General features: G+C 35.7%; 1 protein-coding gene across 1 annotated transcript; it reads left to right on the top strand.

Moving 5' to 3' along the window:
* Positions 1–451: 451 nt before the first annotated feature.
* K441DRAFT_552334 (uncharacterized protein) lies at positions 452–1081 on the top strand (the record flags this gene model as incomplete). The annotated part of the gene is made up of 3 exons (XM_067643140.1): positions 452–701; positions 774–894; positions 925–1081. Coding segments are annotated over 3 exons (528 nt in total), but the record flags the coding sequence as incomplete, so codon positions are not given.
* Between the last annotated feature and the right edge of the window lie 13083 nt (positions 1082–14164).

Below are 14164 nucleotides of genomic sequence, written 5' to 3'. Positions count from 1 at the left end.
GTAACGACATAAATTATAAAGTAGTTTGCTTTAAGTTAGTAAAATATTAGTAACTATTCTTTCTCCGTTTTACTTAGGACTAACCCCTAATAATAATCCTTCTCCTTTACTTTTTCGCCGAAACTTAGGCAAAATGCTTAGTAATATTAAGAAGAAGTTTACGCGTAAAAACTTTAACCCTACCTCCTTAATAAGCGCATTGACACATTTAATCGCCAGGCGTAGTGTTCTACCATTGTTAAATAACCCCTTTGGCTTATTATCGCCTGCTACCCGTTAACTAGGTAAATTATATTAAAATACTCTCCTTCATTCTGCTCCAGGCTTATATTTCTTTATAGATCGTTTTAGTATAAACGCGTTCACTACGCCTTTAAATAAGCTACCTCTAGTATACACGCCCGTACTATAGGCGGCACCGATGCAATCTCTTACTACCGCTGCGTAACTCCCTACTAATGACCGCTATGCATTTCTAAGTTCCTTTAACACTATCTTCCTAATTGATAACAGCGGTAGTATAGTAGGCCGCTCGTGGCGAGAAACTAGGAAAGCGCTAGAAACCATTATACTGATTTATATAGCCTATAATGCTGATAGCATTAATATCTACTTTCTAAATAACCCCGATAGTACCTATTATCGTAATGTTACTACTCCCGCCACTATTACTAAGATTTTCACTTCTGTACGCCTAATAGGTGGCACGCTTACTAGATAGCGGTTAAGCTAAATTCTTAAACCGTATCTTTAGGAATATTAGGTAGCTTTAGAAAGCGTAAAGCCTAAGCTAATAAACATTATCGTTATTACTAACGGAGAAGTAAGTGATGACGTGGAGAGCCTAATTATTGCTATTGCTAAGAAGCTTGACAAATACGATGCCCTAGTGTAGTAAGTAGGTATTTAGTTTTTCTAAGTTAGTAAAAAGCCTAGTACTAAAGAGTATTTAAAGCAGCTTAATGACAAGCTTATGGCTGGAGAAGAAGACCTCCGCGACATTGTTAATACTATGCCTTTTACTAGAGACGAGGGCACCGAGCTTACTACTAATAGTATTTTAAAGGTAAGCTATCTATAAAACACACCTTAAAATATTATATAGCGCTAATTCGGGCTTAGGTCGTTCTTAGTGCAGTAAATTAATAATTAGATCGTAAGCGGTTAAAGAAATTACATCGCTAAAGAATCTACTATACTGGAAAATTGCCGTTCTATTAATTTTTAGTTTTAAGTTTCACTAATACTCCTCTTTAATACCAACCGGGCCTAAACCTGGTGCATACATTGTAATTCTAGAAAAAAAAATTTTAAAAAAAAAAAGCGCGAAATCACCTGTATACTGAGGGTCTCCATTATATATAGGTTTCCTATTTACACTATAAGAATCTTCACTATAAGAATCTTCATTATATTTTAGTAAAAGGCCTTAGCAATATTTATAGATTTTAGTCTCCTTATATGTATACTAAATTGGGTTACAATCCCCTATTAACCTTATATTTATCTTTGTCGATAATCTATTAATTAGAAGATCTAAAGAAGAAAATAATAATAACTCTATCTTATTACAAGAGGCTCTAGGGCCTTAATTGGAAATGCTTTATAACTATTAGTCTGCCTATTAATAATACAAGAAGTGCATAATAAATATAGACTGTAAGCTTTGCAATGTAGGAATTAAATAAGCAACTTGATTTTAAATGTAGCTTTAGAGTCTCTATAATTCGTATTTAATAGTACATTCCTCCTATTAGTTGTTTTAGTTTGTCTGCTAATATAATAGGTAGGAAAATCCGCCGTCTTTATTGGCCTAACATTATCCCAATCTAAAGAATAAGGATGAAATCCCTGTGACGGTGCCGTATACTGTTGTGTTCCCCCTCTAGGCAACGACTAGGTAATTAGAAGGTAGCCATTTTTAGGGAATATAAAAAGGGAGCCGTGAGCAGCTCTAGTATTATCTTATTTAAAGCAGTTTTACCTCAAATAATCTAAATCCCACCGTAGTACTATTAATTATAGCTACTTATCTGCTAAGCAATTAAAAACGCACTGCCCTTCGGCCCTTTAAACTGATTAAGATCCCAAATGGCAGAGCTAGCCAAACTTCTGTATAAGCACGACCTAATAATGGACACTAATAATGGAGAGTTTTGGTGCTCTTTAGATGAAGAAAACCCTACTAAGTTTAAAGATAATAACGAGGTTTTACTAGGCGTGCTAAAGAAAGTGCCTTAAATTAAACTGGAATTCTAGAGCAAAGATAATACTTACTTAGCTCTTAAGAATATTAACGCTAAATTGTTAAGTAAAGACAATGCCTACTTATTGCTTAAATATCTACTAGCTATCTAAGACGTATTAGGCGAAAATAGTACCTACTTATTTATTAATAAAGTCCTTAAGGTACCTATACCAGTCTTTGTAAAACTAGTAGTTATAAAGGGTTAAAAGCTTTTAGCCCTAGTTGGTACCTAGATTATAGGAAGCCTTTTACCAGACTAGTTAAATTAGGAACTTTTAAGGTTAATAGCTAACTAAGTCAAACCTAATAAAATGGCACTTAATATTATTAGCAGAGTTATATATAAAAGGTTAAATTAACTTAACTATCTAGCGCTCCTAGAGATAGCCTTTGATTTTCATTAGTATTATTCTAGATTTAAATTAGATCTTTATAAATTTACTATAGGGTATTTCTTAATCCGTAAGAAAGTACATAGGTATATATTTTATTATACGTTCGATCTTGCTTTTAAGACATTTTTTATTATTAGGATTCTGTAGGTATTATAAATATATATTATTTAACGTCTAAGAAGTGGTTTTTTATAAGAACTGTGGAAATACTAACTGAAATATTGTATAGGTTTTCTGCTGGCTTTGTTTTTAGCTATACTTCTCCCGTTACTTTTGGCCTTTCTTTTTGTCTCTTTTTAGTAGCGGAGGATTGTTAAAGTTTTTACCCATTGTTACTGACCGTGATCACCCCTATAGATGTAGATTAAGGGGCATAAAGTTTCTAGTAATGTTTATATTTCTTATATTTAAATAAGATTATAACTTCTACCTTAGTTAGAGGGAAATATTAGGTCGTTGTAGATATAAAAAGAGTAGATTAATAGGAACTGAGTTGACCTAAAGAATACGGTAATATTTTTCGGCAATTCTAAGGGTGGTACGTATGTACTACGTAGTAAAGCTGCTAGGATTTCCGTTGATAAATGGGTGAACGCCTAGCCGAAGATGAGGATGGCTTAAGCGATAGTGATATTAATCGCAGCCATGGTGGTAAATATTTTAGAGAAGATGATAAGTCCGTAAACGCTAAGGGGTGTAGCCGATTATGCAGCTTGAATATAGAGGATATCCTCTCCGACTCTTATAATCTAAAAGGTTCTACAAAATTGTAGACGTAATGGCTTTAAGAGGAGAATAGCCTTAAGGTATTAACTCTAGCCCTTACTTTCTAATCTGACTTATATATGTTATACCTACTATTAATAATATTAGTAAACGGAGGGTAGAATGTAGTAGAATACGTAAAGAGGTCTTAAGTATTTATAGGTAAATAAGCCCTTATTTACTTAACCACGTCTATTATACTATTAAAAACTTTTCTAATTTCTATAATTGCGTCGTTTACCTACCTCCTTGCATTTATTACTTATATAGTGTTATATACCTAGACGCTCTAGAAGCTGGAAAACTTAGAGAAGGGTATCCTTATATTTAAAGTAAGTGTCTTTATCCGTCTGCTTGTTCTTAATACTTAAATTACCCCTAGTTTAATAAAATCTCGTTTACTTGACGCTAAGTATCAATCCCAGACAGCGATAGCCTTACTTCATTACCTTAATAATTGAAATCCCTTATAAATGATATAAACGTTGTAATTTCTCTAGTCGCTAGCGTTATCTAGAGTGCTGCAGGGGCCGTTAGTACCGCAATCTCGACCACCTTAGGTGACGCCATCCCTTCAAATTATAGTTTAGGTATAGGTAGGTACTATACTGGGTTTAATAACAGGCTGATTTATAAGGACCTTCTACTAAAGCTATCTAATCTGTTTTTAGTTTTATTGTTATAGTCTATAGAGGTAAAGGAGTAGAAGATCTGGTTATTAGACTAAACCCTAAACATCTTAAAGGGTTCATTCTTTAACGACTTTTTTATTATTGGTTTGGTGCTTTCCTTTATTATAGGTATTATATTTATCACCACTATTTAGGATAGATTATGTAGCCTAATAAACTACTTCTAAAACCTAGGGTCGCCTTTAAAGAGCTCCTTAAGAGTATTATTAGGCATTATAATTTCTATTGTCTTCCTTATACCTACTGTGATTCTATACAATATTTTGGCAAAGACGCAGAGCCTACCATTTAGTATTATTTAAGAAAGAGGGGATGTTTTAGGGCTTTATATGGGCGCATTTTTCTATACAGTTGTGATGACTTTACTAGTCGCTGTTATCCTAGTTATTGCTCTGATTTAAAATGTAGAGATTGTTATAGTTAATATTTCTTTTCCATAATTGGTATTATTCGTTTAGGCTAATTTCGTAGAGTTAAGTATGTGTATAGGATTGAATTGCCCTTTTACTGGGAGTAACCGTAATGGAGAATTGCGGCATATATTTGATTAGTGAAGTTAATTTATAGGAATTATCCTTTATAACCAGTATGGCTAATAGCCAGCGTTGCTAACAGCTAGCTAATTAGATATGTAGTTAGTTAGCGGAAGTTTATCTTAGTAAGCGACTTAGATAGTAAGGGTAGAACTTAAGGCGTACTTACTAATTTACTAGTCTTTGTCTAAGAAATAGTCTTCCTAGTATATTAGTGCTGTATATTAGTAGAGCTTTAGAGCTCTATATTAGGCTTTAAGTAAAGCTTTATATTAAATTGAGGTTATAGAGCTAAAACTCTATATATTGCTTATCTTCTATATAGGTGGTTAAAGAGGTTTTAAGGAACTTCGACCGTATAGTCGAAGTATAGGCGCTTACGTAGGCGTTCGTGCAGGCGTTCGTGCGCGTTCGCGTCCCATTAATAAGTCGACCCTCCTTTACTTTTGTACTAAAGGTCATTAGATAATAAACGAGATAGTAATCCTAAATATAGGGGTTATATAACGCTAGTAGGGGTTTCTATATATATATATTCTATTATAGCTATGCACTATTTAGGGTAAGAGCCGTTACGGAGCGCTAACTAAATTCTTCCTACTGCCACTATGCTTGCTCTAGTTTAGAAGCCAACTATAAGAACTATATATCTATTACTTAATGTTAATATTGCTTTTTATTAGGTGGAACCTCTAATACTCTTCTATATAATTGTCGCTTCCTATTAGATAGATAGGTATTTTATAAGAACTCTATTAATTAAATCTAGCTCTAGAAGCTCTCTATATATATAAGGAAAGGGTAGTAATTTAAGTTAGTGACCGAGTTGGTGACCGTATTAATGACTAAGTTAGTAACCGTGTTAATGACCGAGTCGATGACCGGGTTAAAGGGTAGGTGTCGACCTGAATTAGGTTATCTTACCCCGACTTAGCTACTTACTCATTGACTTGGTTATCGACTCGGTTATCGACTTGGTCACCTACCCTAAGTTTTATTAACTCCCCTTACCCCCCTTGTCTTTCCTTTCTTATACCTTTCCTATATATATATATAGAGGTCTTAGAACCATATTTTAATAGATAGAGTTCTTATTTAATTTTTATAATCGGTGTATAGATATTTGGTTGATAGTAGGTAAGATAAAAGAAACGGGTGGTAAGTTATAAGGTGGTACCTAATAGTGACCTTAACGGTTAACACTTAATTGTAGCTCTAACTGCGCTAATGTCTGGCTTTTAGCGTTTAATTAGGCTGTTAATATTCCTGCCTCCTTCTTGTCTGCTTAAGTAGCCTCTTAGTATATAGTCTGTTGCGCCCACCTCCTATAGGAGAAGAGGAAGTGCTGTGTAGATTCTATAAGCCTATAGTTGTATAACGCCGTCTCTACTGCATTAATATTATAGAGATATTCCTTTAGAAATGACTTACCGGTCTATAGCTATATAAGGATAGCAGCTTTAGAGCTGATTAGCTATTAGTATAATCCTATAGCCTTTTCTAAGGTAGAGTGTTGCGTCAATCTTCCTTATAAACTTACTAGTATTGGATCTTCCTGATAGAGGCGGTCTTGTTATTATCTTGGCTCTTTTTAAGGCTTACGTTATAATATAGCGTAACGTTATTTAGCTAAAGCTTCTTTAGGATCTTTACAACTACTTTCTAGCAGGCTCCGGTCCTCTAGCTCTATACTATAGTGATCTTATTAGAGCGGGGTCTATTTAGAGCTCCTTATTAGATTAAGGCTTAATGTAGATTTTTTATACCTAATTTAAACTAAGGCTAAGGAGGAAAGGAGTGTTAAGAAGTTAGTATATGAGTTTTCTAAAGGCCTAATAGCTATAGGCCTAGCTTACTAAATGTTATATGCGCCTTAATAAGGTCTTTATCGATCTATCCTAGCGTACTAGTAATAATAAGATAGTAGGCGTATCGTTATCGGCTTTATTAATTATTATGTTTATAGGGCAGAGGTTGTTATAGGCTAGCTTAAGTAAGTGAAGATAATAGGCTGCGGAGGTTATGTTAGATAATCTATATTCTCTAAAGGCGTAGACCGTGCACGAGTCACGTGTATTGTAAACCTCTTTATCTAAGCCCAAGGGCCCTAGGTCCAAGGTTAATTAAGATATCTACAAGATTATTAATTAATTAACCCATTTCATCAATAAACAGCTTAATACGAGTTACGTAACAGTTATAAGCCCGGTCCGCCGACTTAAAAAACTATTCAGCTATTACTTAATCATTTAAAGAAATTCTACCTTATCCTTACAGGATGATCCTAACATGAATATCGGTCATAGGACGACCCTAACACGAATATTGGTCAAAGAATGATCCTAACACGAGCATCCTTATTGTTAAAGGATGATCCTAACAACAGGACGATCCTAATAACGAAATTCTACCTTATCGTTAGACTCTAACACCTCATCGTCAAGACGCAGACTCTAATAGAAATTCTACCTTAATTATCACAGGATAAGATTCCACGAGATTCCACGAGATTCCACGAGATTCTATCTTAATTGTTAAAGGACGATCCTAACAACTAGGACGATCCTAATAATAAGGACGATCCTAACGACAAAATACTATCTTAATTCCTCCTTTGCCTATTAGTTAAATAACTCTACTGTTAAGTTCGTTGACTATAATTATCCTTAATAAGCTAAAAGACTGGGAATAATGGCTATGGCAGCTCCGAGCCCTTGTAGATTAGCAAATTTGGGCCTACGTTAACCCAGCCACAGAAGCACCTTAAAAAGGTCTATTTGAAAAACCACCTCTTCTAAAGGTCACAGATTTTAATAAGAATGTAACCTTATATACACAGCTCTTAACGAATTAATAGAGGGCGTATAAGAATAGCAGACGATACTATAACTAAGATATAAAGTACTTCCTAAAATAGGAAGAGTATCTGCAACAGATACGAACCTAGATTACGTCTACAGTATTAATTTAGAAGAAGCTACTGCTTAACCCTTCCTTAACAGTTAAAGAATGGCTATTTTAACTAAAGGAGAACACCGAACCTACCTCGTCGTTTGTTAGGAAGAAGGTACAATACTAGTATACGGAAGCCCTTAAGGGGTTTAAACAGTTGTTAAAATTAAACCTATGGCTAAATTAATAGGAACATATAATGGTACTAGGAGAGAAGTACAAGATCCCTTAAATGTCAGAAGGAATCTGGCTTTAAGATTTAGCAGACATTATTTGACCTTTTAGCGACGCCTACTATGTAAAGTACACTACCGAGTCGAATGACCCTTAGAAGTTGAGATCTTCTAAATACCGTAGAGTAGCAAAGGAGCTGTAAGAAGGACTTATAAGACCCTTAAAGAAAGCTAATGCTACTATAAGGGGGAGTATCTTTAATACAGACTTCGCAGAGCAAGCCATTAAGGATTACTCTGATACTACTAAAGGTTTATAAAGAAGAGCCTTAGCACGCAATAGACGCTTAAAGAGAGCCGGGACACTAGTGGATAAGGAGATGTCCTACAAGAAGCTAACGCCTAAGTGCTTAGCGTGCGGAATACAAGGATACTCCCTTAAGGACTATTGGTGTTTATTTAAAGATAAGAGACCTGTAGGAGTCACGATAGGAGATGCTCGTATTAAAAAGGCACTAAAGAAGGTAGAAAAGAATAAGGACCTCGCTAACCAAGTTATAAAGATTAGACTTAAAGAATAAGAAGATAAGGCTTAATAATAATAGGACAAGAGCTAGGAAGTTAAGATTAAGGGAGAAGCTAATACAATATTCCTAGAATTGTATTACACCGGTTAACTCTATCTATTAAAGCTATCGACTATTCTTAACTTAGGAACCACTCTCTACATCTTTAATAACCTTTCTCGTTTTTACAATTTTAAGAAAGCTTTAAGATATGAATATGTTATCGCCGGTAGCTTACAAGTGCCTATACTAGGCTATAGTAATATTACTGTCTAAGTTACAAAACTAGACAAGAGTAAAGGAATCCTACGTCTTAAGGACGTTGCCTTTTATACGGACTTTAATACAAATCTAGTATTATTCCGTCTACTTTGAAAATGAGGATACTACTAGGACAATAAAGAAGACAATAATCTTCTTGTTTAAAAGGATAACACAATCCTATATTAAATGGAAGAACGTTATGGATAACAGACTATTAAATACGTCTAATTAGGAAGCTCAAAATCTGTATTTAATATTAGCCGTTTAACGCGCTATTAAAGGAAGCGGATATCGTTAAGAGACGTTTATCTAGATTTGAAAGGTAATATACGTTTATAGTATCTGCGTCTAGGTCATCTAGGACCTATAAGCCTTTACTATTTAGGTCTTAACGCCCTAGGAGTTAAGCTTTAAGGCCTAAAGATAACGGAATGTTAATATTACAGTCTAGCCAAAATTAAGCGTTAGGTCTTAAGAAGGTTCTTAAAATGGAATATTAATAAACCCTATTTTAACCTCCATATTGACTGGACAGACCTTAAGGAAGCGCATGCTAGATTCGTATGAGTTATGCTTATCCACAACACCTTCTTAAGAAGATCCTTCCCGTATTTTATGACAACGTATGGTAAGGAGAAGGAGACACTATAAGTACTTAAAGACTTCATTTAATGGATTCGTCTAAGGTATAACCTTAAAGTTAATACTATTAGATTAGATAACGAGCTAGGGAAAAGGAGAACCCTTAAATAGCTACGGACCCAAGGGATTACATTTGAGCCTTTAGCGCTATATACCCAAGCACAGAACAGTACCGCTAAACGCTTAGGGGGTGTGATTATTAAAAGAGCACGAGTAATAAGAATTGCTGCTAATTTACCACACGACTTATAGAACGAGATAGTTGACTATACAGTCTACCTTTGAGATCGAACGCTACAGGAAAGCAACGGTTGGAAATCGCTATATGAGAGGTTCTATACCTTCCTAGCTAATGGGAGATTAAGAAAGCCGCAACTAGCGCACCTAAAAGCCTACGGCTGTAGAGCGTACGCAATGACGTCGGACGCCTAGCTAAAGAAGAAAAGGCTAAGCAAGCTAGATCTGTAAGCCTATATCGGCTACCTCGTTAGCTATAACTCCACCAATATCTATAGGATCTGGATCCCCTATAAAGGGATTATTATTTCTACTAGGGACGTTATCTTTGACGAAAAGACGTTCTTTAACGGCAAGCAAAAGGACATCTTAAAGGATCTACACGCCGAATTAGAAACGCTAATTAAGAAGATTTAACTTCCTAATAGCCTAACTAAGAATGAGGTTCTTCTGGAAGATGATAAAGAAGTATTTAAACCGTCAATTTAAGAGAAAGACGACGACGTTAATAAGCCAGTTTAAGCCTTTAATAAGTTAGCAGATCTTAACCTTATAAGAGCTCTTGAAGATACGTATCGTATACCACCTCCAACAGAAGAAGACGAAGAATCTCTATGTGCCTTTTACGTCAAGTACCCTATACGGTCAGATATACCAGATCAGGACACTGTCCAATAAAAAGGAGACGGGTTTAACACTTAGGGGGTATTTAACGACTCAGTCAAAGACTTATTTGAGGAAGCCTGCGATAATAGGTTTAAAGACTTTATTACTAAAAGGATTACGTCAGCCTATTACGGCGCCTTCTTGGCAGGAAGGAAGTTTAACCTTGACGGTCGACTTAACGATAGTAAGCTAAAATTAGGCAGAATACGTGATGTTAGAGTACATAGGAAGAACCTACCTCCGCTACCTTAGTTAATTCGGGACCTTAATACGCACCCTCTTCGAGATTAGTTCCAAGAGGCTCAATAAGCCTATCTCCAATCTCATTATTAAATGAGGTCGTTTTAAGAAACAGAAAAGAAGCACGTAAAGGGACAGCAGGTCCTTAGCTTAATGTGGGTGTTTGTTTATAAGACGGATAAGCACGGATTCCTCTAGAAATGTAAGGCACGCTTAGTAGTATGCGGAAATCAACAGGCCCTAGGAGACCTACCTACGAGAGCTACTACATTGGCTAGTATAACCTTCCGAACCCTTATAGCGATCACCACAAAATTCGACCTGGAGACGACATAGATAGATGCAGTTAATGCGTTTGTCCATTGCGATCTTAACAAGGTCGTCTACATAAAGCTACCGCTAGGATTTAATAAAGGAAAGACAGATAAAGTACTGCGCTTAAGAAAAGCTCTTTACGGACTACAACGATCACCACTATTATGGCAGAAGAATCTCACGAGCTCGCTGACAGAATTGGGTTTTAAAGAGGTACCTCAGGAGCCGTGCGTTATGCTAAAAGGTAGAATAGTCGTCTTCTTCTACGTCGACGATATTGTCTTCTGCTACCGAAAGATAGATGAGAAGAAAGCTTAAGAAGCAATTAAGGAGCTAAGTAAGAAATACCAGATGAGTACCCTTGGCGAGCTAAAATGGTTCCTAGGAATCCATATACTACGTGATTGTAGCCAGAGGCTCCTATGGCTATCCCAGGAAGCCTATATTGAGAAGATAGCTAACCAGTATGAGATAGATCTTAGAGGGCGTCTTCTAGATACTCTAATGGCAGAATTGGAACTCCTCCCTACCGATCACCGTATGATCCGTCCGACGTATCCGTCCCCCGATATAGACCTATTAGTCCGTCCTATATCCCTACCAGTCTCTATAATGCTATATCAGAGAAAATTGGGTTTAGTACTCTATGCAGCCACTACGACGCGTCTGGATATTGCCTTCGCAGTATTATAGCTGGTAAGGTTTAATTAGAACCTAAGCTAAGAGCATTATTGAGCGGTAGATAGAGTTATCCAGTACCTATATAGCACGAGAAGCAGAGCAATCTGCTATAGAGGAGATGAGGAAGGAATAAATGGTAGAGGGAGAGATAAAGGAATACGCGACAAAGGACGAGACGACGGAAGAGACGGTGCGCAATCATTTATCTGTGCTAGCGACGCATTATTTGCGGACAACTCCGTCGACAGAAAGAGCTCGCAAGGATATATTATGAAGCTATTTAGGGGGCCGATCGCCTAGAGAGCAAATAAGTAGGGTACGGTTATAATATTGAGCATAGAAGCCGAGTTATTAGCCCTATTACAGACAGTAAAGGAAGCTATCTTTATTAGCAGGTTGTTTAAAGCAATAACGTTATACCTGAACGAGCCCTTAATTATTAAATGTGACAACACCTAGACGCTCTAACTAATTATAGAAGACACGGCAAAGCTAATTATAAAGCTCTAACACGTTAACATCCATTGACACTAGCTACGTTAGGAATACGCAATAAGACGAGTACGATTTTAATAGATAGTGACGAAGGAGATGATCGCCAATGGACTTACGAAGGCTCTGCCCAAGTAGAGGTTTTAAAGCTTCGTTAATATAATCGGAATAGTGGATATTAAGGAGCGGCTAAATAAGGAGAAGCAACTAGAGGACCTAAGGGATAGTATTAGAGCAAGACGGAAGGATTTAGATGAGATTATGGTTCAATTAATACATTAACGAGCACGAGAAGGGTTGCTAAGGCGCTAGCCGTAAGCAAGCTAATAGCGATTTTCCATGCCGGGCATGGAAAATCCTAATTGGTTGGTAGAAGTTGGCAGAATTTGGCAGGAAGGTGGTTAGCTTTGACCTCAAAGAGCTTGAAGCTAAGGGGGTGTGTTAGATAATCTGTATTCTCTAGAGGCGTAGACCGTGTACGAGTTACGTGTATTGTAAACCTCTTTATCTAAGCCTGAGGGCCCTAGGTCTAAGGTTAATTAAGATATCTATAAGATTATTAATCAATCAACCTATTTCATCAATGAACAGCTTAATACGAGTTACGTGACAGGTTAAGAGCCTCCATTATATGCTTACCTCTAATTATATTTCTAAACCCCTATTTTCTATACCCCTATTTTTAGCACTCCTTACTATATCTTCTGGTAGCTAAGATATTTTCGCTCTATATATTATTTAAGCATCCTACGTACTATAATACATTAACGGAGTTATAGCAAATAATGGTATAAAAGATTCCCTTACTTTGCATATAACTATATGGGCGTATGTCTTTAAATCTCCGGAATGGCTTAAATAAGCTATTATAAAATTTAATACACATCCTCTCCTTATTAGATCTTGTTTAGATTCCTACTACAGCCCTACTATTAGTCGATTATATAAACCTTATATAATGCTTATTGCTAAAGATATGAAAGGAGATATTTGATTTAAGAGAAAACTTTTTTTTTAATATCTGCAACCTTATAAGTACGAAGAGGGTAATAAGGAGGTAGTTTTTAAGTTAGGAATTGTGTTGGATATTTAAGATGTTTTACTTTATTGAGTAGAATATACCCTAAGAAATATAAAAGGGCTCTTTATATATGGGTAGGAGAAGCTATAGCTATTTTATTCTTTCTAGGAAGCCATAGATTTTAAGATAGGAACTCTTTAATCTTCGGCTTTTATCGGCATAAAAGGGCCAACCACGGAACGAGAAAATCTTCTTCCTATATATAGCATTAATTTTACGCTTCTTAATGGCGCTAAAGACTACTATATTTTTGAGGAGGGCGGCTATTGCGCTGTATTAGTTGGTAAGGATGAATATAGGAGACCTATTAGATGGTGTATTTAAAATTACTAAGGCCGTTAAAGGATCGTTGTATATTTCTCCCTAAAACCAGTAAAAACTAGAATGGCCATAGTATATATACTCGAAAAGTTCCTTACTTATCGCAGCTGATATTTTAAAAACCCTATAATTATTGCTAACAAAAGGAGTAGATAGGAAGAGAAATTTAGGAGTTCCTGTAGATTAAGAATATAGAAGTACTAATATTCTAATAGCCGCAGCTAAGGATTCTACATCTCCTAAAGGCTATCGTGTTAATTAGGGTATCCCAAGTAGAAATAACTAGCCGGATTAATTTCCTTCATTTACAGTTACGTGAGATTATTGTATTATAGGGAAATTACAAAGATACTAATAGATATAATTATTATACTAAGTAATACCTGCTAATTAAGTTTCTGTCTTAATGGAGTCGGTTAATAATATTATTGCTATAATATTTACAGCTGGCACAATACGCTGTATTGCCTTATCTATAAATATCTTTATAATTAGCGAAGCAGAGCTAGTAGAATTAGTAGTGACATTTCCTACCTTTCCCTATAGTAAGTATGTCGACTTTAAATTAAATTAAGGGGGCAACGACTTATAGGTTATATAATCACACCCACCGTTCTTCTTAATCTTACTCTTATAACTAGGGCATTCCTTAGCCATAGATATAATCTTTACCTTTAACGCCGCATTAAACGTATCTTATACAACTATATGAGTTTTATACTGTTTATAAGTTTTACCTTTATACTAAGCGCGCTAGCAAGTCGTATAGGTCTTAAAGCCGCATTTAATATAAGTAAATATATAGCCTTTATCTAGGCCTAGATTATAGATATGGCCGCCATTATAACTAGGCGCAATGCACTAGCGGAAGTTTAGAATCGCGTTTAATGTAAATCTAGAG

This window comes from Cenococcum geophilum (genome assembly GCF_001692895.1).
Source record: "Cenococcum geophilum 1.58 unplaced genomic scaffold K441scaffold_13, whole genome shotgun sequence".
Classification (NCBI taxonomy): domain Eukaryota; kingdom Fungi; phylum Ascomycota; class Dothideomycetes; order Gloniales; family Gloniaceae; genus Cenococcum; species Cenococcum geophilum.
This window is presented reverse-complemented; position numbering and strand designations above follow the sequence as displayed.